Here is a 23,800-nt window from a genome sequence, read left to right as displayed (position 1 = left end):
TTCCTGTCACTGAGCCAATTTTGGATCCAACTCACCACATTCCCCATGGGCTTTCACTTTTCTGACCAATCTGTCATGTGGGACCTAGTCAAATGTCTTACTAAAATCCATGTAGCCCACATCCACTGAACTAGCCTAATCAATCTTCCTTGTTACTTCCTCAACAAATTCAATTAAGTTAGTAAGACACGACCTTCCCTTAACAAATCCATGTTGACTATCCCTGATTCATCTGTGCGTTTCTAAGTGACAGTTTATCCTATCTCTCAGAATTAATTCTAATATTTTGCCCACCACCGAGGTCAGACTAACCGGCCTATAATTATTTGGTTTATTTGGTCCACAATGCCTCAATTTAAAAATTGTCATCCTTGTTTTCAAATCCCTCCATCGCCTTGCCCCTCCCTATTTCTGTAACCTCCAGCCCACAATCCTCCAAGATCTCTGCCAATTCTGGCCTCTTGCGCATTCCTGATTTGAATTGTTCCACAATTGGCAGCCGTGTTTTCAACTGCCTAATCTCTAAGCTCAGGAATTCCCTTCCTAAACCTCTCCATCTGTCTATCTCTCTCTCCTCATGTAAAATACTCCTTAAACCTATCTCTTTAATATCTCTCTAATATCACCTATCAAAATTTTGTTTGATGACGCTTTGTGAAGCACCTTGGGACATTTTACTATGTCAAAGGTGCTATATAAATGCAAGTTATTGTTCGGTGATTATCCTCCATTCACTGCATTTTGTTGGAGAAACAATCCTGTTTTATGCAGGAGACTGCAGTAATTTCGATCATGAGTTCAGAGATTCTATAAATAAACACTACAAGTCCCACACCAACTCCAAGTCACTGGGTGACACAGTGGTATCAATATTCACTCTGAAGTAGTAAACTGGTGAGAGCAGAACAAAGATTAGAAGCTAAGTAAACATCCTGAAAAGCTCACCTTTGATATCCGAACAAAAACTCCCTAATGATATGATTCTGAAACTAGCGCAGTGCTCTAAAATGCATTACAATATTCCATTTAACAGTAAACCAACAACATCCAATTGTTGAGCAGTGTAATGTATCCAACATCTGCAATGAAGCATTAGAGAATTTAGAATGATTTAAACACTGCAGAAATAAAATAATATTTATTTAAATTAATTAGAATTTCTTGTAAATGTAGGCAGGAAAATCTTGATAAGGGTCCCCTTGACCTTTTGACAGCATTATTTAACAATGTCACAAAAGAGAAATGGTGTCTGAATTGTTGTTGCTATACTGAACAGTCAGCAGGAAATAAAAGATGAGAATGTGTCTGAAGCTGTCGCCTGACACTGCTTGAGTTTTGATAGGAATCATTTACTGATGGATTTTGTTTTTGTCAGGACTGCTGACATGGTTGTTTTTGGCACTTATTCTCTCTGGATTAAAGTAATGATCTGTACATGTACTTGCTGCCTTCAGGAATTGAAGCAGAAACAAAAAATGTGATGCACGTTTCCACTGAAAGGATTCAGAAAGTTGGTACAAGAGCTCCTCAGAAAGAATAAAGTTCCTCAAAAATAAATATTGTATCTATTCCAGCTACAAAATTAAATAAAGATGGGTTGAATTTTATGTGCCCGCCGCCAATAAAAACGGCGGCCCACATGTCACGGAGCCACCACAATCTTCCGTGCGATGACTCATTTAAATAGCTGGCCGTCCGCACCCCTCCCCCGCAACCGATCATGTGGAGGGGGCAGGCTGTCTGTCCCCGGCAATGGCGTTAGCTGCCTGTGTGCAGGCGCTGATGCCATTTTACAAGGGCTGTCAGCCCTACTGGGAAATTTAAATATTTAAAAAGTGAAGTGAATAAAAATAAATACATTTCTTTTGCCCCTATCCCAACACTGCCAGTGACAAATAAATTAATTATTTGCCATTTCCCCCCACAAAACACTTACCTTTACAGTCTGGCCTTCCTCCACCACCACCCCACCAAAACTGCACAAACTTTCAATTCGATCCCTTCCCACCATCCCCCCCACCCATGATGGTAATTTGACCCCGTTCTCCCCCCACCCCCCACAACCCCACACTGATAAACTTGTGTCCTCCCCCCTCCCCACCAGTGTGGCACCTCATTTCCCCGGGACATCAGGCGGCGACATGAGTTTCTTTAATTCATTCATTTTAATTTATTTAAATATTCAAATTGGTGTCCCCTCACCGAGTGATGGGCGGCCACCACAAGGCCTCGTTGCCACTGGTAATATTGGGCCAGGCCCTCCCGGCTTCGGGGTGCATGGCGGCCCTCTCCCAGGGGCATCCAGGCACCCCCTCCACGGAACCCAACACCTGGGGGAGAACAAAATCCAGCCCTATGTTTCCCTCAACTACTCAGTTATGAACTTGAATAAATATCTACATTTCTTACAGGAAGTAGCAGTTTTTTATACCAACTTGATCTCTCAGGTAACATCTCATATTTTTAGGATGCAGGTTTCTATACAAAGGGATGGATTTCGCAGTCAGTGATGATGCAACAGAGCTCACCGTTAACCTTGAACAAAGCTGCCCACAGAGACCTAGCAATCTCTGTGGCAATGATTTCCTCTTTCCCACTGCCAATTTGAGTCTGGCAGCAGTTCAAGGGGATCTGCAGGCATCCAGCAACAATGTTGTCATCAAGCAGGGTAAGCAGCCAATCACACTGAAGAATTCTCACAGACAGCAAACCAAGAAGCAAAAACCACTGAATCCCTTCACTTTTAATTAACATTTTACTGACAGCGAAATAAATAATTGGGACATACACATGGGATTAAGGTAAAAGCTAAAATATCATAAACAAACTTTAAAACAAAATATTTTAAAAATCTGTGGAATTTTTATCATAATGGAGAAATGTGGCATTCTTTAGGGCCAGTGGGGTTGAAACTTTTTTTCATGGGTTTTTACAGTGAGATTAAGTAGTAACAGTGGAAGTTCTTGTCTATTCAATAGCTGAAATTTAACGCCTCCCTGCAAGGGCAAAGGGGGTGCACATAAAACTGTGTGGAAGCCACTTAAGGGCCTCCTCCTGCCACCACTGGTATATTGCCAGTGGTGGGTGGGAACTTCAGCTCCTGTGGAGGCTGATAGGTTTTATCTGGCGGCCTCCTTGCAGGCCCGGGGGGCCCCCTCCTGATCGGGCACCCTGTGTCCCACAGATGGACCCAGCAGCACGATGCCCCTGCTGGAGCCCCTCCCCCGCCCCCTCCTGAACAACCCCAAACCCCCCCACCACCCCCTCGCCAGATCCCAGCTGATTGTCCCCAGCAAGGCCCAAAACCCCACTCACCTTTAGGAAAGCCGACATCCATGGTCCTCTTCTGGCTGGCTTCAGTCCCAGTTGTGGTGCTCCCAGTGGCGCTGCTGGGACTGAGGAGCTGCCGGCCTGCAGGATCTCCTGCCTCAGAGGGGTGGAAGTCCCGCCTGGAGCCAACTAAGGGCCTGCGCCACATAAAACCACAGCATGACTTCCAGGCCCGGCAGAGGCGGGCTTGTCCCCAACTTTTTGGCTGGTGGGTGGGGCCATCGCCTTGACGTAAAATACCAGCCAATGATTTCTAATTGATTACATTCTGGGGAGACCTCAACAGTGCACCCTCTGAAGAAGTGTATGATCACTGACAGCAACTTTCGGATTTCTGCATTTAACTGTGAATCAGTGGACTCCAAAGTTGCTGTCAGTATCAGAGAAGTAATGGTGGCGAATGCTGACAATTTCACCATCATTACTACCACAAAATCCAGGCTGAAGAACTTGATAAAAAACTAAACTGATTTGCATTGTTGCTTTCTTTCTGAACAAATGTATCTACAATAGTGTTTAATGTTACTGAAAGGTTCTGCTTAAATGTACAAGTTTAAGTTCATGACCATGAGCAATATCATGAGAGGTCAAATAGTATCATAATAATTATCTTTCTTATCAATTTTCTGTCCTTCAATTCTGTCCTGAAGGAGTTAGCACACCTCTGAGGAATTGTTCCATCCCTGGCACTAATTATCTTCTGGTACTTTGAACAATTAGCAATGATTCATATGTGAGCCTTGGCAATAAGGGTTGACAAACTAAAAGAGGCATCGCACTCAAGCCAGATCCTGCCTCAGCCACCATCTAGACATGCTCACCTACAGCATGCATCACCAAAAACAGTAACCTACCTCATTTCCTCCTATCTTACCCAGGAGGGCTGAGGTCAATTATCTTTTGTCCCCAACCCCCCACTAAAACAAGTTGGTTGGTGGAATGGGCGGACAAGTGACAGATGAAATTTAATTTAATGCAGAGAAGTATGAAGTGATTCGTTTTGGTAGGAAGAACATGGAGAGGTAATATAAAATAAAGGGTGTAATTCTAAAGGGGGTGCAGGAGCAGCGGGACCCGAGTGTATATGTGCATAAATCATTGAAGGTGGCAGGACAGGTTGAGAGAGTGGTTAATAGAGCATGCAGCATCCTAGGATTCATTAATAGGGGGTACAAAAGCAAGGAAGTTATGTTAAACTTGTATAGGACACTGGTTTGGCCTCAACTGCAGTATCCTGTCCAGTTCTGGGCACCACACTTTAGGAAAGATGTCAAGGCATTGGAGACAGTGCAGAAAAGATTCATGAGAATGGTTCCAAGGATGAGGAACTTCAGTTTTGTGGATAGATTGGAGAAGTTGGTGTGTTTTCTTGGAGAAGAAAAGGTTGAGAGGAGATTTGATAGAGGTATTCAAAATCATGAGGGGTCTGGACAGAGTAGAAAGGGGAAAACAGTTCCCATTGGTGGAAGGATCGAGAACAAGAAGGCACAGATTTAAGGTAATTGGCAAAAGAAGCAATGGCGACAAGAGGAAAGACTTTTTCACACAGCAAGTGATTGGGATCTGGAATGCACTGCCTGAGAGTTTGGTGGAATCATGTTCAATTGAGGCATTCAAGAGGGAATTGGATTGTTATCCGAAAAGGAAGAATATGCAAGGCTATGGGGAGAAGGCAGGGAGTAGCACTGGGTAAATTGCTCTTTCGGACAGCCATTATAGACAGCACGGGACAAATGGCCTCCTTCTGTGCAGTAACAATTCTGCGAATTCTGTGACTCTGTAGAGACCAGGCATTGAGCCTGGGATCTTCAGGGTCCAGCTATCAGCCCTGTGGGGATGGTAGCATAGTGGCAATGTTACTGGACTAATTGATTAGAGCCCTAGGCTAATGCTCCAGTGACATAAGTTCAAATCCCACCACGACAGCTAGTTGTATGTAGTTTTTGTGTGGTTAAAATTAGCTTTACTTTAATCTAATACTAACACATTAGTTAAAGGAGTCAGTTTTATACCACAGTCACAATTAATCCAAAAACCGGGATTGAGTTATATGAATTCTATATGAATTCTATATGTATTAAATTGTGTATGCCTTGATTATGTAGTCTGAATGTAGCTTTAACAATGCCAAAGACTTGCGGGTTGATAGGTAAATTGGCCATTGTAAAAAAAAAAATTGCCCCTAGTGTAGGTAGGTGGTAGGAGAATTGAGGGAAGGTGGGGATGTGAGAGGGAAAAATGGGATTAATATAGGATTAGTATAAATGGGTGGTTGCTGGTCGGCATAGACTCAGTGGGCCAAAGGGCCTGTTTCGGTGCTGTATCTCTCTATGACGCCTTGGGGCGGCTTCCCCACCGCTCGGCAACGGGACCCGCATTAAAATATGTGAATAACTACTTACCATGTAGGCCGCAGCAATTCAGCCAGCACATTGCAATCTTTATCCTGGCAGCTGGCAATGCTGCGCCTTCGAATCCCCATTCGGGGAAACTAGGGGCGACACTTGTGGGGAGGGGGGAGGAAGTACTTTTCTCTTTGCGGGAGTGGGGGAACGGGTTTAGCATGTCTCGGATTGGTTGGGGGGGTGATGGGAAGGGGTAAAGTACAAAGGTTTCGAACTTTGGGGAGGGTGGGGGGAAGGTCAAATTTTCAAGGTAGGTATTCCGGGGGGGAAAGGACAAGAATATTGTAGTATGCCATTGTGGGGGGGAGTGGGGGAAGGTGGGAGAGGGCTTGGAAAACTTATTTTATTCATTTTTTAAAACTTCACATCCAATTTCACTTTTAAATGCACATTGACGGCTGTAAGCCCTTTAAAAATGGCACTGGCGTTTGCGCATTGGTGCTGGACGCTGTTGCCGGTGGCGGCTCAGCCGCCCCCTCCACATCATCATGGAGGGCGGATTCCATGCCCATGCTAATGAGCGGCTCCATAACCTGGGACCCATGCGTACGGGCTGCATTTTCTTACAGCCGCCATCTATTTTGGCGGCAGGCTCTTGAAATGTAGCCCATCGTCTCTGTGACAGTTTAAAGGGAGGATAATGTGAATACAGCTACTGGCAGGTATCCTATCACCTCAAGTTCCAATTATAATAGACTAGCAACTGACATCATAAAGTCCAACCCAACCATCAAGCCAAACACAAGTTGGCCTGATTGTTAGAAAGGGTGAAAAGTCAGGGTGCACAATGCCTCAACGCACAGAGAACAAGAAGATTCCCAGAAGTGAAACCACAGAAGTAGAAGAACTCCAGCAGAGCCATGGAAAGAACAAAAGAACTATTAGACCAGATAGATTGAGAGGGTCTTTGCATCGGCTGTAACCGAAACTCGATCCGAAAGCGGAAAAGTGAGATCTGTAAAGTCAATACCTGAATTTTGTTAAGTATAGATCATTATTTCTTCATAAAGTTTTCCTGAATTGATACACCAAGTATCTTGTTACCATATTGGTTATAGTTTTGTCGGGACAAGGGTTAGGAGTGAGACTCAAACAACGGGATATTTAAATTCAATGAATAAATCTGGAATAAAATGCTAGTCTCATTAAGAATGAAACTACCAGATTATTGTAAAAACCCATCTGGTTCACTGATGTCCTTTCAGGGGTGGAAATCTGCCATCCTTCCTTGGTCTGGCCTACATGTGACTCCAAATCCACACCGATGTGGTTGACTCTTAACTGCCTTCCGAAATAGCCTAGCAAGCCACTTAGCTGCATCAAACTGCTACAGAAAAAAGCATTCTAGGTGTACCTACATCACATGTACTGCAGAAGTTCAAAAAGGCAGCTCACTACCACCTTCTCAAGGGCAATTAGGGAAGGGCATAAATGCTGGTCTTGCTAATGACACTCACATCCCAAGAACATATTTTAAAAAAACATTTAGCCTTTCTACTTTGAACAGCAACCTATAGAACATGGTGCAGTACATTTAAAAAAGGCATTTTTTATTATAAGAGCAAAATACTGCTGATGCTGGAACTCTGAAATGAGAACAGAAAGTGCCAGACATACTCAGTAGGTCTGGCAGCATCTGTAGAGAGAGAAACAGAGTTAACGTTTCAGGTCTGTGACCTTTCATCAAAACTGGAAAAAGTTAGAAATGTAACAGTAAATTTAAAAAATAGAAATATATGAAAATAAAAATAATAAAAAATAAATAATGGGGCTCATGGTCTGAAATTATTGAACTCAATATTGAGTCCAGAAGGCTGTAGAGTGCACTTCATAATTCAATAATTTTAGACCATGAGCCCCATGGTTTTTAAAAATTTATTTTTAACCATGTGCTAGTCTTAAACTTGTTTTTCATGTTTTTGCTTTCGTACAAAGCTGTTCATTATTCTGCCATTGACTCTCTCTGGACTCATGCTTTGTCTTTCGCTACAACTATTTAGCACTCCATTTGCATTCTGTTCCATGACATCTGTCATTTAATCTCTCCTGTCTTCCGTCCTATCACAGACCTTCCTTTTTGTTCTTCTCTTCCCCCCCTCCTCCCTTCCGCTTGCTCAAAGACTGTTACATTTCTAACTTTTTCCAGTTTTGATGAAAGGTCACAGACTGTTAACTCTGTTTCTCTCTCCACAGATGCTGCCAGACCTGTTGAGCAATGTTTATTATGCTGCTTTTTCAATACTCAGTACTAAAACATGTTTAGTCACGTAATACCTCACTTAAAGAATAAAATGTGTTTTAAAGTGGAATTATCAGCTATTCTCACGTTACTGCCATAGAATTGTTCAGTAAAGACACACATTCAAAATAAACCTGTAGTAAGTTAATTTTTATCCTATTAAACTTCTCTTAAACGTAATGTTATGGAAGCAGTATGACATAGTGTGTTAATTCATTCTCTCACCTCTGAAACCTGAGTTTCAATTCAACAAGCCTGAAAGCATGAAAGTCATTCCACAAACTATTAGGGGCTTAAGTGAAATGAGCTTTAGCCTGCACATTCTGTGAATGGCCAGTCTTACTGTTTGAGAAAGCATTTACCAGCAATCTCCTGTGATTAATCAGAAAATTGCATGAGACATTATTTGTGCAGTTTGAACCCAGTTCTGCAATTTGGTCATGAACTAGCATTTTCAAACTAGGCAGCCACAGTATGGCTGCTGTGGGAAATGAAAAAAATTCTCCTTGGTGAAGTAATGGTTGCTCTTTTAAGGTTGGGGGCAAGGTACCTTACTGGACAACAAATTGTATCTATTCATCATGAGATCAAATTGCTCTTTTTCTTGTTTTTACTAATCAATGGGGGCCTCAATACTAATAGCTTTAAACTGCAACTATTTTTCTTTCATTGTGAACATCTCAAACCAAGCAAATGCTCAGCAATATTTTTGTGTGTAGATCATTCTGCTATATTTAATTAAATTTAAGCATTCAAAATTGTTTGTTCAAGAAACCATCCATAAGCCCCCTCTTATGATTAATCAGAATATTACATTAGCTATTATTTAATTTGGGCTGAGAAAACAATGATAAACATTTCCCAAAACCAATGGTTTGAACACCTAACAGGTTAAAAGCAGAAATCTGAAATATGAAACCACTTTCAAAAACCATGTCTTTGATCAACTGATCAATCTCAGAAGGAAGTCACGTGTGGATAAAGAAAAATTTCAGCAGAATGGACAAAAACAGGAAATGTTTTCATCTGTAGAGTAATTGAAGTGACAGAATATATTAATTCAGAGATTAGAAAGGTTTGTAGCAAAAGCAGAGTGGTTTTAATGGTAAACTTTAATTTTCATATAGATTGAGAAGAGCAGAGTAGCTCAAGTCAGAAAGGTGGTGAATTTCTTAAATGCATTCAAGATACTTTTCTGGAGCAATATGCTTAAGAACCAACAAGGGGCCATGCCATACTAGATTTAGTAATCAGCCACAGTTACTTAATGCTGTAAGAGTAAATGAACGTTTATCTGACAGTGATTGTAATATGATCAAATTCAATGTTAGGTTTGAACATAAGACAGTTACTAAGATTCTAGGTTTTGGTAAGGCTAACTCTGACTGGATGAGACAAAAGACTGAAAACAGCCAACTGGTTAAAACTACTATTGGGTAAGACTAAAGGTGAACAGTTGGAGGTGTTCAAAGAAGCATGTAGCAGGACCAGCATATATCGCTAAGGGGAAAGAAGCTCCATTTACCAAGTAAAACATCCTTGTCCAATAAAAGAGCAAACATAAAACTAGCAGAGCATAAAAAGGTCTAACGAATAATGTAGTTCCAGTAGACTAGGAGAGATATAAAGAACAGCAAAAGAAGACAGAAAAAAAGCTAGTGAGAACTGCAAAGAAGAATACAAAAAGAAACTTGCCCAGGATATCAAGATTAACACATTTATTATATTGGAAGGAAAAGGGATGTATGGGCACTTTAAAGAGAGATGGGGTAATATTGCAAATAAAAATAAGGAAATGGCAGACCTGTTGAATAATTACTTTGTGTCAGTCTTCACAGTAGAGGAAGAAAACAATATAACTGACATTCCAGGGAAACTAATAATGAATCAGGGCCTGGAACTCAGTAAGGTTAATGTAAGCAAGAAAACAGCATTAGAAAAAGAGTGTATTATTATTTATTTATTCACAGGGTGTGGGTGTCGCATGGCAAGACCAAAGTTTCTTGCCGATCCCTAATGGGCCTTGAGAAGGTGATGGTGAGCTGTCTTTTTAAACTGCTACATTTCGTGTGGTGACGTTAGTCCCACAGCACTGTCAGGTATGGAGTTCCAGGATTTTGAACCAGCAGCGATGAAGGAACGGTGATGTATTTCCAAGTCAGGATGGTGTGTGACTGAGAGGGAAGCTTGAAGATAGTGGTGGTCCCATGCACCTGCTTCCCTTGTCATTCTAGATGGTATTGGTTGTCAGTTTAGGAATTGCTGTTGAAGGAGGCTGGGCGAGTTGCTGCAGTGCATCTTGTATATGGTACACACTGCTGCCACTGTGTGTTGGTGAAGGGAATGAATGTTTAAGGTGGTGGATGGGGTTGTGATCAAGCGGGATGCTTTGTCCCAGATGTTTGAGCTTCATGAGCGTTGTTGAAGCTGCATTCATCCAGACAAGTGGAGAGTACTCCATCACACTCCTGACTTAGAATCAGAGAATGCAAAGAGGAGGCCATTTGGCCCATCTGTGTCAGCTCTCGGCAAGAGCAACTCACCGAGTCCCACTCCCCTGCCGTTTCCCTGTAGCCCTGAAAATATTTTCCCTTCAGGTACTTATCCAATTCCCCTTTGGAAGCCCTGATTGAATCTGCCTCCAGCATGCTCCCAGGCAGTGGATTCCAAATTCTAACCACTCACCGTGTAAAAACGTTTTTCCTCATGTCACTTGTGCCTTGTAGATGGTGGAAAGGCTCTGGGGAGCCAAGAGTTAAGTAGCTCACCACAGAATACCCAACCTCTGACCTGTTCTCATAGCCACAGATTTTATGTGCTGCTCCTGTTAAGTTTCTGGTGAATACTGGCCCCCAGGATGTTGATAGTGGGAATTTGATGATGGCTATATCATTGAATGTCAGGAGGAAATGGTTAGAATGCGTGAAGCCAGAATATAACTGACAGAGGCAATAAATAGATAGATATTTTAACGGTTGATTTGAGCAATGACCATTATTGATGCTTCCACAAATCTGTGTTTCTTTAAAATGCTAGAGAGATAGGACCAAGATAAGCCATTGATTAATCTTTAATCTATTGACAACTTCATTGGAGGACAATTACTTTCTGATGCCCGTATCTAACAGTCTTGTTCTGGGAATGAACTGGGCATTTAAATTTCAAGTTCTGGTACACAGGTCTTTTCAATAGTAAATCAAACATGCCAAGAAAAAAAATAGGAAATGAGACAATGTTAAATGAGCTCCCTGATAAGCTCCATTGCATACAGGGTTCAAAATTAAATTTCTGCAAAAGATGAAAATTACTCTTAGCTTCAGAATTCTAGGTTCAAGTCTTTTATTTTTGCTCCTTCAAAGAAACTTCTGCTTTTCTTTTTAAGCAGTTCCATGTTCTAGCAAACGCTTCTTTCTGTACAGACTTAAAAGGACCAGAGCATAAATATTAACATTTATTATAAATCATAAAATGCCTTTTGACTGCACAATTTTGATAGATCTCATCTCTACCTACATACTTTCTTACAAACCCTTCCAGCTCCTCTCTCTTCAGAAATGCTTCAGTCTCTTGAACCCAATTATATTCTCTACTTCAATGGCCTCCCCTTGCAATTTATTTCTCAAGTATTTTTCTGCAAAAAAGTTCTGCTTTTCCTTCTTCTTCTATTTCCCATTATATAAAAAAAGTATCTTCTTGTATTGTGTCCCCATTGTGAATGACTTGCATGGACTTACTTTAGAAATGTCCTAAGTAGTGATGCTAAATACTGAAGGGTTTTAGCAGTAGATTGTGACTAGTGTTTACAATTAGATGAATAGTTGCTATAAACTGCCATACAGACTTACCCTAAATGCAACATGTATACTGGTGTGCTGAGAATCATAGGCCAAACAGTTAGTTGAGTCACCTATCCTCAGGAAAAAGAGGCAAAATCAGCCTCAGCCTTTGGTGAGCAAAAATCTCAGATTTCTTCATACAATCCACAAAAACCTAAACTTGGAGTCGCCCAACGGCTACTTCTTGATTTAACTCATTTTTGCCCTTTTTCACTTCAAAGGATGATCTATGGAAAGAGTAGCAATGATAAAACCAAATCGAAAAGTAAATAATTCATCAAGAAGTCCCACTTGTATTTAAAACTACAGATTATCAAGTAAACAATGAAGGAAAGTTTGAAAGCAAGTTTTTGACAATTGAACAAATATCTATGGTTTTTATAAGTATGAACATAGTATTCTGGAAATAGAAGTTTTTTTGCTTAAAATGAATAGCATATAAATATCTAATTCCTGAAATATAACCCTCATACTCCAGTTTGATGGTGCGCCAGTTTTAAATGTTGCACATATGATCATGCATGACACAATGATATAAGAGATGTTTCTAATTGATCAGGAGTAATGAATTTGATAACTACGTAATCTTCTCTGTACACTTACCATAACAGCCATCACGAACCACATGTATATCATTTTTGTATCTGTTCTATTTGGTCACCTATTTCAATACATGCCAACACTGGGCTGGATTTCACCAAGCCCATGACGCTGGGCTCCATGGCCGGCGTGGGGCGGGGGGAGTCGGAAGATGGTTACGGCAGAGGTCCGCCACAGAGCTCAATGCCAGGAAGAGCCAGGGCCGATCCTTGCCACGGTGGGGCTCTGTGGCGGCCTCCCCACCGCTGGGCGACGGGACCTGAATCTACATATTTAAATCAATTAAATGAATAAATTTAAATGAACTTACCCGCAATCTTCAGCTCCCACCGTGATCCTCAGTGCGGCGGCCAGCACTACCGCATCTTCAATTCCCCGTCTGGGGAACGCCGGCTTGACACTGGTGGGGAGGAGGGAGGAATGATAATTTCCAGTTTGGTGGTGGGGGGGGGGGGGGGAGGGGAGGGGAGGATGGGGTCAAATAAACGTTACGAGTGTAGGGAATGGTGGGAAGGGGTGAGCTTTAATCTTTGTGCAGTCTGATGGGGGGGAGGCAGGAACAGTCAGACTTAAAAGGCAAGTGTTTTGCGGGGGGGGGAGGGAAGGGCAAATAGTTAATGTAATTGTTATTGGGGTGTGGGAAAGGGGCGTTAGAATTTTATTTGATAAATTTTAGGAGGGTGTATCTTTAAAAATTAAAATATGCCAGCCGGTTGGGCTGCTCTTTAAAAATGGCACCAGCGCCTGCGTAAAGGCAGCTGACTCCATTGCTGGGGACGGACAGTCCGCTCCCTCCACCTGATTGGGGAGGGTGGGCCACCCCGGCTATTTAAGTGAGCCACCGCGTGGGAGATCGCAGCGGCTCTTCGGGAGCGACAGCAGGCTCTCAAAATCCAGCCCACTGTGAGTAATCTACACCAACTACAGACTGTATCCAAGGGTTTTCTGCCTGAGCTCTTCCAAATGCTTGTAAGTAAGTAATTGATAAATTGTCCAAGCAATGGGGTCACAGCAGTGCTAATATTTTAAACAGGTGAATTTCAAGTGGGAGTCAATCTTTACGCTCTATAATATCAAGAGTACATGATACCAAACACACTAGCAGTTGACCCCGTGCAGCAATTTCTCCATTTGGTTTTCTCATGAGAAAAGGATTTTTTGTTCCATCCTGTAATAGAAAGTGATAACTGAGATCCTCCTCCCTTTTTTAAGCCTCACACAGCACACTTCACTCATGTGGTAACATAGACATAATTGGTCCAATACAACTAGATTTAATACTTCTTATATCTCTGAACCATTGGTTATTATGCAAAGAGATAATGACTAGCTAATTCTTTCAGTTTTAACCTTTGTTAAAAGAAAAGAAAAGCTAATGTCGAGAGCTTTTTATGACAAAAGCTCTGGGAAAATTAATTACAACATGCATTTTAAACAGCATGATTATTTATATTCTGGAAAATTTTGCTGATGCTTAAGCAGATTGGAAAGACACTATATCATGCCAGGAATAGACTAATAAAAGTGCAGATATTCAGGGCAGCTTATGGGGAAGAGGCATCCTCTGAAGCAATGTTTGATCTTGTCTTAAATAAAACTGATGTATGGCAGACTATTTATACTCCTGGAAAATGCTGAAGTCTGAAATAAAAAAAGAAAATGTTGGAAATACACATGTGAGCCAGCTTCTGAAATGTTACTCTTTCAGGTATAGGTCCTTTGTCAGAACTCTTCTGATGAGGCTTTACATCCAAAACATTAACTTCTATTCCCTCTTCAAAGATTCTGTATATTTCCAGTAGTTCTCCTTTTAATTCAGCAACTACTTATTATTATTCTGATAAAATTGGACTTATTAAGAACACATAGGAAATTTTAGGAAAACTAAAAGGCTGATTGGCCCAAAAATCAAGCCTCTTCTGGCCGATCTTAACCCCAGTTTCTCTCCAGAAGAATGTACAGGAGTGGGAAGACCATTGCAGCCCATCTGTCTGGTGTCAAAGTTCAAAAAAAAAAATATTTTATTCCACAGCTTTTAGCCAAAAAAATAGATCCACTGACCTCTGAAACACCTTGCTAATCCCTTCCTTCTATTCTGGTGCAGCACCATTTTGCTTCCGCTGATTTGAGCCAATTTCTGTTCACTCCAGAAGCTTCTTGGCTATTCTGCACCTGGTAATCCTGTGGACTAATCTGTGTGTGATATTATGTCAAAATGTTTGGTCATCTCCTTAATCAGGGGCCCAAGGTGTTTGTGTTGGTCATTTTTTTCTATCCAGGCCTTTTCCAGAGAGTTGTTATTCTCTTCAAACCTGACATAATGCCCAAAACCGCAACATCCCCAACTTTAACGAAAATGACAAATGATTTCCAAAGCGCATTGCCAGATGATTTAAGTCTCGGCTCAGTGAAGGCCGTCCTCTTCGAGCCATCATGTTCATCTTTGTACTGTAATCTGCCTGAGGTTTTACATTTGAGAAAGTCTCTTTTTATCCCTTTGCCATATTATTTAATTTGTTGCTCAAATCAGTTTCCTTCTTCCTCTACTGTATTTATTTCCCAGTGGAATATGGTGACTTTGTAATCTCAGTAACATATCCATATAAACATTCTTCTTTTAACATTCTTCTTGTAATATTCCAGTATAGTCTGGCTCTCTTAGTTTTTTTCCTTATCCCCTCAAAATTCAGCCTCCTTAAGCTGAGAATCTTTGTTGTCCTCACTCCTACCTGCATCGGAAGCCAACATTTAAGCTTAATCATGGTGTCACTGCCATAGACTGCAATCGCCTCTTTCTCCAGAAACATAATTATCCCTTAAATCTATTTATATTATTTGCTTCTAAAGTCTTGGTAGATTGGTAGAGATGACAACAAACTGAGAGGAAACTGCCTCTGCTGCCCCCTTTTCCTGCCACGGTATAGGTATAGGAAATCCCAGCTGGATGACTAGTGATCTGTATGAGAACAGTCCACATGCTGTCTTCCACGTGGCTGAAGCCTGTCATCACTGTTATTTCCAAGTCTGTCAAATCCAGCAGCAACAGGCTGTGTCCGTGCGCTTATTTCATATTTCTGTTATCTTTTGTGTTGTATATCTAACTGGTTATTGGCATGCCTCAGACGAGAGATAACACAGGAGTGGAAGACCTTTATGATATCCTTTGAGGCTGTCATTAGTAGCCTGCGGCAGTTGCTGGAAAATGTGCAACAGTGCACCTCTATGCAGTCACATATGAATGATTTAATCAAATATATAGCACCATGAAATAAATGGTATTTTCAGGGTCATCTGCAAGGAAGCTCAAAGAATGGAGGGAACAAGCACCGACTAACTTACTCTCATAAATTATGTGACTGACATTTTTGCAACTTTGAGCACCCACTCATATAAGTGAGAAATTAGAACTCACTCTGTGATAGATTTGGTAATCTGGTGTCAGAGCCAGGCAGACTCATAATACTTCAGGCATTACTGATGATTGACTAGCCAGCCTGGCCATTGATGAGACCTGAAGGGGTAAACCTGCCTCTTGACTCCTGATAACCTTGGATGTATGGGTGTGTATTCATAAACCATTCCAGCAGCTGCCATCCCATCCTCCAAGTTTGTATGTAAGATACATGAAGAACATTTGCCTTCAGTGTTATGAAAGTATCTATACAAGATGGCTTGCAAGATGCCAGCCACTTGGATGTTCTAAAAATCCTAGACATTCAAGCCCAATGCCTTGTATTTTTACCTTAATGGAGAATTTGTCTGAATATTTGTGCCCCAAAAGAGAGTAAGGTTTATATTAATATAGAAAATTATGTGTCATTGCCAAATTGCAAATGAAACATATTAAAGGAGTTGAATTACCTTGCATTATCCTTCTCTAAATTCCAAACTGCAGCTTAACCTTAATTTTCAGCAAGATATTGTTTTGAAAGACTTCCTTTTAGTTACTGAATGCTGTTAAAGTGATCTCATTCCCTTCGGTAATAATCTGACCCAGATGCCATCTTCAATCTCTTTAGACATTTAGCATAAGTCGTCTGCAGCCTGTAAGGAGGATCAATCAGACAGCACATCTGAAATAGGGGGGAATCAACCAATTTTTAGTCCCACTGATACGCAAGATAATATTGCATGGTATATGATATAAAGATGGAGCAAACTGATTACATTACCCCATATTTTTCCAAGAGACATGCATAGTTGGACTTTCAGTTTGTATCTACAAACTGCCCTTTCAAGATAACAGTGACACAGAAACTTTGGGAATTTATCCTTACTTTTCATTTGCTATGCAATGTAATCCTTTCATAATCCTTTTTTGTAGTGTACATTTTTCTAAATGTAACTACTTCATGTAGGTAAAGTTAACCACAATAAAGTTAGAAAGAGACAGAACTCTGAAGATCAAATTAGGTTAAAAGGCATCTTCCTTAAAGGTAACAAAAACAGAAATGGTCTATAATAACACGTACATTGTTTTAGTGCATATGACAATGATTATAACTTCATTTGTCACAAGAATGCTGATGATACTACATAGATCAAGCACTCGTTAATTATTCTGGGATACTAAAGAATAAAATAAAACATTTCTTATGCACTCATACAGAATAACATCTGTTATGTTAATAAATATACCAATACTCTATATCTAAATATGTTAGATTTTTAAATTGTTTTAGAATGATTAATTATTAAATTATTTTTGTTAAATTATTTACAGTACACACTTTCTTGACAACAGTTAATCTTCATTAATGTAATTTAAAAATTAAAACAATTACATAGACACCACCATGGAGCAGCCACAATCCCATGTTGGAGACCTCCTAACACAGTCATCATTAATATCTATGAATCTTTACTTATTTTCCTCATAGAAACATGAGATGAGCCTCTGTATTCTCCAGCGTTTTAAATGAGATGCTTTTAATAAATGTTTGTGTGGATTCCAGAGTAAAGCATCCCATTGTGAACACATATAATTCATGGACTAAATTCAGTAATCAGTAGACAAAGGTCACTAATACAAAAGTAAAATACTGTGGATGCTGGAAATCTGAAATAAAAATGGAAAATGGTGGGAATACTCAGTCGGTTTGGCAGCAGCCAAGGAGAGAGAAACGAAGTTAACGTTTCTGGCATAAGTTCTGACCAAAGGTCATCGATCTTAAACATTAAACTGTTTTCTCTATCAACAGATGCTGCCAGACCCGCCGAGTATTGCCTGTTTTTTATTCTGTTTTTATTTCACCAGAGTCACCACTGTAGATGGTATTAGTGCAGCAGCTGCTCGCCTCTTTTCATGTGCTAGACTGCACTTTCATTACAGAAAAACCTGTTAATTAAATCTGAAAGTGGACTATTTATTTCCAATCTCTGACACAAAAATAAACTGGAGCATGTGAAAATATATGATAGGGAATTAGGACACAACCAAGTTTCAACAAAAATACCAATCGTTCCATTTAAGATAACAGTGACAAATAAATGCCATGTAATATAAATGTAGCTTTCCATTAGGATTACGTTATTTTTCGATGGTTACAATTGTGTAATATGAACACATTTTATAAAGCAAAGGCGAAAGGCTTGAAAACTGTGGTTTGAGTTCCATTTGCCGCTCTAACACATTGTTAAACTAGCTCGGAAACCTGCTCCTGGAACGGCTTGACCTGTAACAGATTCAAAGTCACCTCCGCTGCTAAAGCTTCCACACATGAGTACACGGCGCCCGCGTTTTTAAAGCTGCCAGAACTTCTGATGTATAAAAATACGCTCTCATCCAAAGTATATCATCCGTGGGTTCCCACTACACAAGTGTCACATGAAGTCGTTCAAATTTTATCCTGAAAATTATAAATGCGCAATAACACAATGTTTGGAAATTATAACCGGTCCATTATTTCAGTTGCAAATGTGCAGTAACCCAAGATGAATAATGCGGAGAAAAACCTCGGTCAGTTTCTAACTGGTTGCTTCAGCGATGGTTAACTAATGGAGACACAGAACCGCGGGGAAATGTGTATTAAGTGTATAAAATGCGTCTTTACTTCAGAATAAGACCAATCTTTAAGAAATCGGATGTATTATTGTGATCCCTGAGATGACACCCTTGCCTATTAACAGCAACGCTATTTTTTTGTGTTGAAGATGCACAGCTTGGTATAAGATCACTTTCCTCTCCGCACCTACCTTTGAACCAGATACCATCAAAGTTTGACCACACAGTCAAAAGACCTGCTGAAATCAACTGGATCCTATTAGACACACATTTTCTTATCTCTGCAGAGGCGTGCAGTTCCTGGAAAAAGTTGATCTTTAAAAAAAATGCATTGGATCGAAAGCTATGTTTGTATTTTTAAGTGTGTGTGTTGTGTGTTGGGAGGATTGGGGAGAGGACAAGTGCTGATTCCTCTCCCTGTGGACTCACCAGATGTAAGTTGCACCCAGCCGCAGATTTTGTAGACGGTGGCCGTGTTACAGAAGAAGAAGAGCACGAAGCAGGCGATGCAGCCCATGATGAGCGCCATGGACATCGCGATGAAGAAAGAGGCGGCTTTGAAAGCCCCGGACGCAATGGTGGAGAAGTCGGTGAAGCTGCCGCGACAGGTCAGCTCCCGGGAGAGGCCGTTCCCGATGCAGTAATGGAAGAGCCCGAAGTAACCGGCTTGGGGGGTGTCCACCCCATCCCCGATCCAGTAAGGCTGGATGAAGCACACCACGTTCACTATAGCAAAACAAATGGTGAAAATAGCCCAGAGTACACCGATCGCTCTTGAGTTCCTCACGTAATTGGTGTGATAAATCTTAGCTGCCTCCTGAGCTGGCAACATTGCCGGGGTTAAAAACCTTACCCGATCCGCAGGGGGGAAAAAATTGTCTCTGGTGCCAGAAGGTGTTTGATTTTGTGGGTCACACTGGACCTTGCGAGAAATTGTCACCAAACTCGCCAGAGATGATCTTCAGTATTCTTCAAAAGAAAGATTTACCTTCTGATGCAAAAATAAATCGCCTGGTCTTGTTCCCAATCTGACATTGTTCCTTTATTTCTGGAGTTATGATTCCGAGCTGTGACTCTGAGCTTTTGGGTCCGTTTTCCTTTCCATCAGACTGATTTTCTTCCCCTCCCACAAGGTACAGTCTATGTACAAAGTGCGTTCATCAGCGACGCACAGCTCACGCTGGAAGCTCCTCACTTCATGCCCCGGTGCTGGAGAATTATTGGAGGATGGCAGAGCAATGACTGGTTTGCGAGCTGCGAAGCCCCTTCCACCAAGGACGGTCTGAGACGGTCCCTCGAATACACCACAACCCACAAGCACCGATTGCCAAGCGCGCTGTATGTTGGGACATGTAGTTCTTGCAAAACTAAAATAAAAGGGTCACCAGCCACTGCAAATGAATATATCCACATTTACTACAAAAATAGACAGTTACCCAGAGGCATCAGAGTGCAGCCTCTTCGGTCACGTTTCTCATATCCAATTCAGTTCCAAATGTTAATTTATTCATTAACAGTTTTCTGAATATGCATCTATCTATACTTAGCCACATCCGTAACATCTACTCTATAGATGCGTCATAGCATCTGCAAAACAAATAGGTTAACAAATAGGTGACAAACACTGTTAATCAGCTGCTTCAAACAAGTCACAACACCACATTTCACTGGAAGATAACAACAACTTGTATTTATATAGCGCCTTTAATATAGTTAAAAGGTCCCAAGGAGTTTCACAGAAGCATTGTTTGATAACACTCCTGTGAAATGGCTTGGGAGGTATTTCTACATAAAAGGCACTACATAAATGCAAGTTGTTGTTGTCATTGTGTCACACAAAATTCCACACCAAGCCACACGAAGAGGTATTAGGACAGGTGACCAAAAGCTTACTCAAAGAGCTAAGTTTTATGGAATGGCTTAAAGGTGGAGAGTAGAGGAGGACAGAGAGGGTGAGGGAGGGAATTCTAAGGCCTAGGCAGCTGAAGCTGCGCCGCCAAAGGTGAACCAAAGAAAATTTAGAGTATGGAAGAGGCTAGAATTGGAGAAGTACAATTTGGGGTTGTAGGGCTGGAAGAAGTTACAGAGATAGTGGGGCGGGGTGTGTGTGTGTGGGGTTGGGGGGGGGGGGTGGGGGGGGGGGTGGCTGAATGGTGGCCAGTGTAGATCAACAAGGACAGGGTGATAGGTGAACAGGATATGGTGCAAGTTAGAATATGGGAATGAGAGCTTTTGATGAGCTCAAGTTTATAGAGGGCGAAAGGTCTGAGGCCAAACAGGAAAGCATTGAAATAGTTGAGTCTGGAAGTAATGTTATGAAATAGCAGTGGGGATAATAGGATAATGGCATGTATAGTAAAGAAAAATGCAACTACCTCAACAACAACTTACAATTATATAATATCGTCAATATAGATCTTTAATACTCCAACCTTGCACTGTCTTAATTCACACCAAGTCCCATTCACCCATCGCCCCTGTGCTCACTGACCTACACAGGCCCCGGGTTAAGCAACACTTACATTTTCAAATTCTCATCTTTGTTTTCAAATCTTTCCATGGCCTCCATATCTCTGTATCTCCTCCAGCTTTACAACCCTCTGAGATATCTGTACCTCTCCAATTTTGGCCTCTTGACCATCCCCGATTTTGATCACTCCACCACTGGCCGACGTGCCTTCAGCTGCCAAGGCCTGAAGCTCTGGAATTCCCTTTCTAAACCTCTCCGCCTCTGTTTTTTGCTTTAAGATACTCCTTAAAAGCTACCTCTTTGAGAAGCTTTTGGTCTTCAGCCCCAATATCTCCTTATGTGATTCGGTGTCAAATGTTGCTTGATATGCTCCTGTGCAGTACCTTGGAATATTTTACTACATTAAAGGTGCTATATAAATACAAGTTATTGTTGTTGTGTGCATAGCCATTGGCTGCACAACGCATCCAAACAGTTCCCCTTCTTTATGTGTACAGATCTCGCAAGAGGAAGCTGGAACCATGGACGGAGCAGGAAGCATTCCCATCACATGAGCACCCATCCGACGGGTAAGTGAGTCATGGATTCCCACTGAGGAGCAGCAGTATAACACTTGATCTTCCAACTAAAGTGACACTTAGAAAAAGCAGTTCAGGAAGTAAACAACACAGACTTCCATCAAGAGAAACCCTGAAGAAGCAAACATCGCTGCAGGGACACATATGTGGAGTGGAAATATTGATTGATCCTTCTTTAGAATGTTTGCTGATGATTTGTTGGCCAGAGAAACCCATGATAGTTAGTGTAGGGATGGTCGTGAATGCAGGATTTGACCCAGTATGCTGGTACAGAGCAAGTGGAGGACAGAAAAGCTGTTAATGTTGGGGCTGCAGGGCTGATTTTAGTTTAATGTCTGGCCAATCTGTCCTTGTCACAACAATCTGCCTGGCCATGCATCAGCTGGATCCACTGTTTCTTTGTCCTACTCTACCTCTCTTCTTCATCTTCATCTCTGGGTGATGTGTAGTCTAGCCTTCTAGGTTTTGTGGCTGCATAGATTCCCCCTTCTAATGGCAAAATTATGCAGAATGCAAAAGGTGTAAATGATTTTTAATTCTTTCCGGAGCAGCAGAATAGAATCCTACCTGACCTCTACAGACATTAGAAGGTTCAACATGTTGATATTTTCTGTGAGAATTCAAGTGGTGGCGCGAGTCTCATAATATTCTCTTTCCATGTTGGAATAGCAGTTCCAGGCTGGTATCAATAGCTAGGGCAGCAAGAGATACCCTTGGTCCCCTAGCAGCCACTCGTCCATACATCCTGCTCCCCAAAGAGTTGTAGTACCATTGGCTAATGCAAGGTGAAAGCATTATGGCTCTTGCAGAGTAACTTGCAGCCAGATAATCCTTCTAACATTAGCTCTAAAAATTAGGCTTTAAGTTCTCATGATTGCATAATATAGTGAATTTAAGTGCTTCTAAAGTATTCTTATTCTTTTACACTTCAGTGGTGGCTTAGCACTCTGAGGAAGGATGAGGTTTGTGGGTGGATTAAGGGGTATACCGTGGAATGGTCAAGGCCACAAAGTCAAGCCATGATATAAGAATGCAAGACATGAAATGGTATCTTCAAGGATAATACATTATCGCTGAGAATATTAAACAGGTGGCAAAGTCAATCCAGCAGCTGGTAAGTCCAAGTGCTATGCTGAAGATCAGACCATACAGTGTGGGTGGTAAATGGATAAGCTATGGCTCTAAACTGAAATCAAGACTATGGGTTGGGTGGATAGGGGATACTGCTGCAAACTGCTAAGAGGTTCCTAGGTGCTTTATGCCATATGGCCAATTTATATCATGCTGAATTTTACAATCTGCAAATTTGCTGTATGAGATCAGGCAGTGCTTCATGCATTTATGTGAAAATAATTAAATATGATCTCTTGTGAATTTCATAAGTTTCACCTGTGCTCTGCCTCCAGTGAACAGCCCACCAATATAAAATTAGTCCATGAATGCTCCATTGGCTTAGTCTGCTTTTGTACAATTCTTAAAGCAAGTTTGTTATTATTAGAGTGAATTTGTTTTGGCAGTGAGAATTAATCTACTTCTGCATTCAGCATTTCACACAGCTTTTTTCTTGTTTGTATTTGTGCATCATTACAAAGCCAATCACTTTTCTAAGAAAGAGTTTCCTGCAGGTCTTTCAATTGTTGCTGCATTCCAAATTCAGCTAACCAAGTTGTAAGGGTAGGATGCTCTTTAGGTATTCCTACTGTAAGGCACAAATTAGTTAAGGAGGATGATTTCATGACAGCCAAAATCTTACAGTACGATGACACATCAGGGTGTATGCATACTCAAGTTAAAACCCAAAGAGCCATAGTTATACCATGTGCCACTACTTGCTGTGCATGTTTAGAGCAGCTCAGCTTGAAAACTTGACTAAACTTTGGCATCCATCAGATAAGCCAGTTTGCATTGTGAGGGTACAGCAAAACAGAATGCATGCTATTTATAGTGCCAGTGCTCTTTTAGAACACAACTTTGAACTATAGCCAGGCTGCAGTTTGCCCCATGAGAATTGTGCCCGACTGCTTTAGTGCAACAAAAGAGAAAAGGTTATCTTCGTGCTTTTCATGCTATCTACCTGAGAGTCTCATAGCTCACCATTTACTTCTGTCCACACCTTCTATGTAATAATAATGTATGCAAAGGTAGGGATACTTACCTTGGCACTTTTCCAGATACCACGACATTTATTTTCCATTTTCTCCCAATTTAGGAGGCTGGCCTTGTGCTCCAAAGGAGACTACTTCCTTCAGTGATACCTCTGCAGCAGGCTCTTCGAAGATTCCTTTGATAACGATGAATCTTCTTCAAAGCCCTCATTGAACATATTTTGTATGCCCTT

General features: G+C 41.2%; 1 protein-coding gene across 1 annotated transcript in view; it reads right to left on the bottom strand.

Moving 5' to 3' along the window:
• The window catches only part of lhfpl3 (LHFPL tetraspan subfamily member 3), a 331,053-nt gene extending 311,685 nt beyond the window's left edge, over positions 1-19,368 (bottom strand). Inside the window, exon 1 of the mRNA XM_068059281.1 lies at positions 18,844-19,368. Coding sequence (XP_067915382.1) covers positions 18,844-19,246 — 403 coding nt within the window. The 5' untranslated portion in view covers positions 19,247-19,368. The remainder of the gene's footprint in view (positions 1-18,843) is intronic.
• Between the last annotated feature and the right edge of the window lie 4,432 nt (positions 19,369-23,800).

This window comes from Heterodontus francisci, chromosome 27, assembly GCF_036365525.1.
Source record: "Heterodontus francisci isolate sHetFra1 chromosome 27, sHetFra1.hap1, whole genome shotgun sequence".
In the NCBI taxonomy this organism is placed as follows: Eukaryota; Metazoa; Chordata; class Chondrichthyes; order Heterodontiformes; family Heterodontidae; genus Heterodontus; species Heterodontus francisci.
Note: the sequence above shows the minus strand (reverse complement) of the source record. Positions and strands in the feature narration are given on the sequence as shown.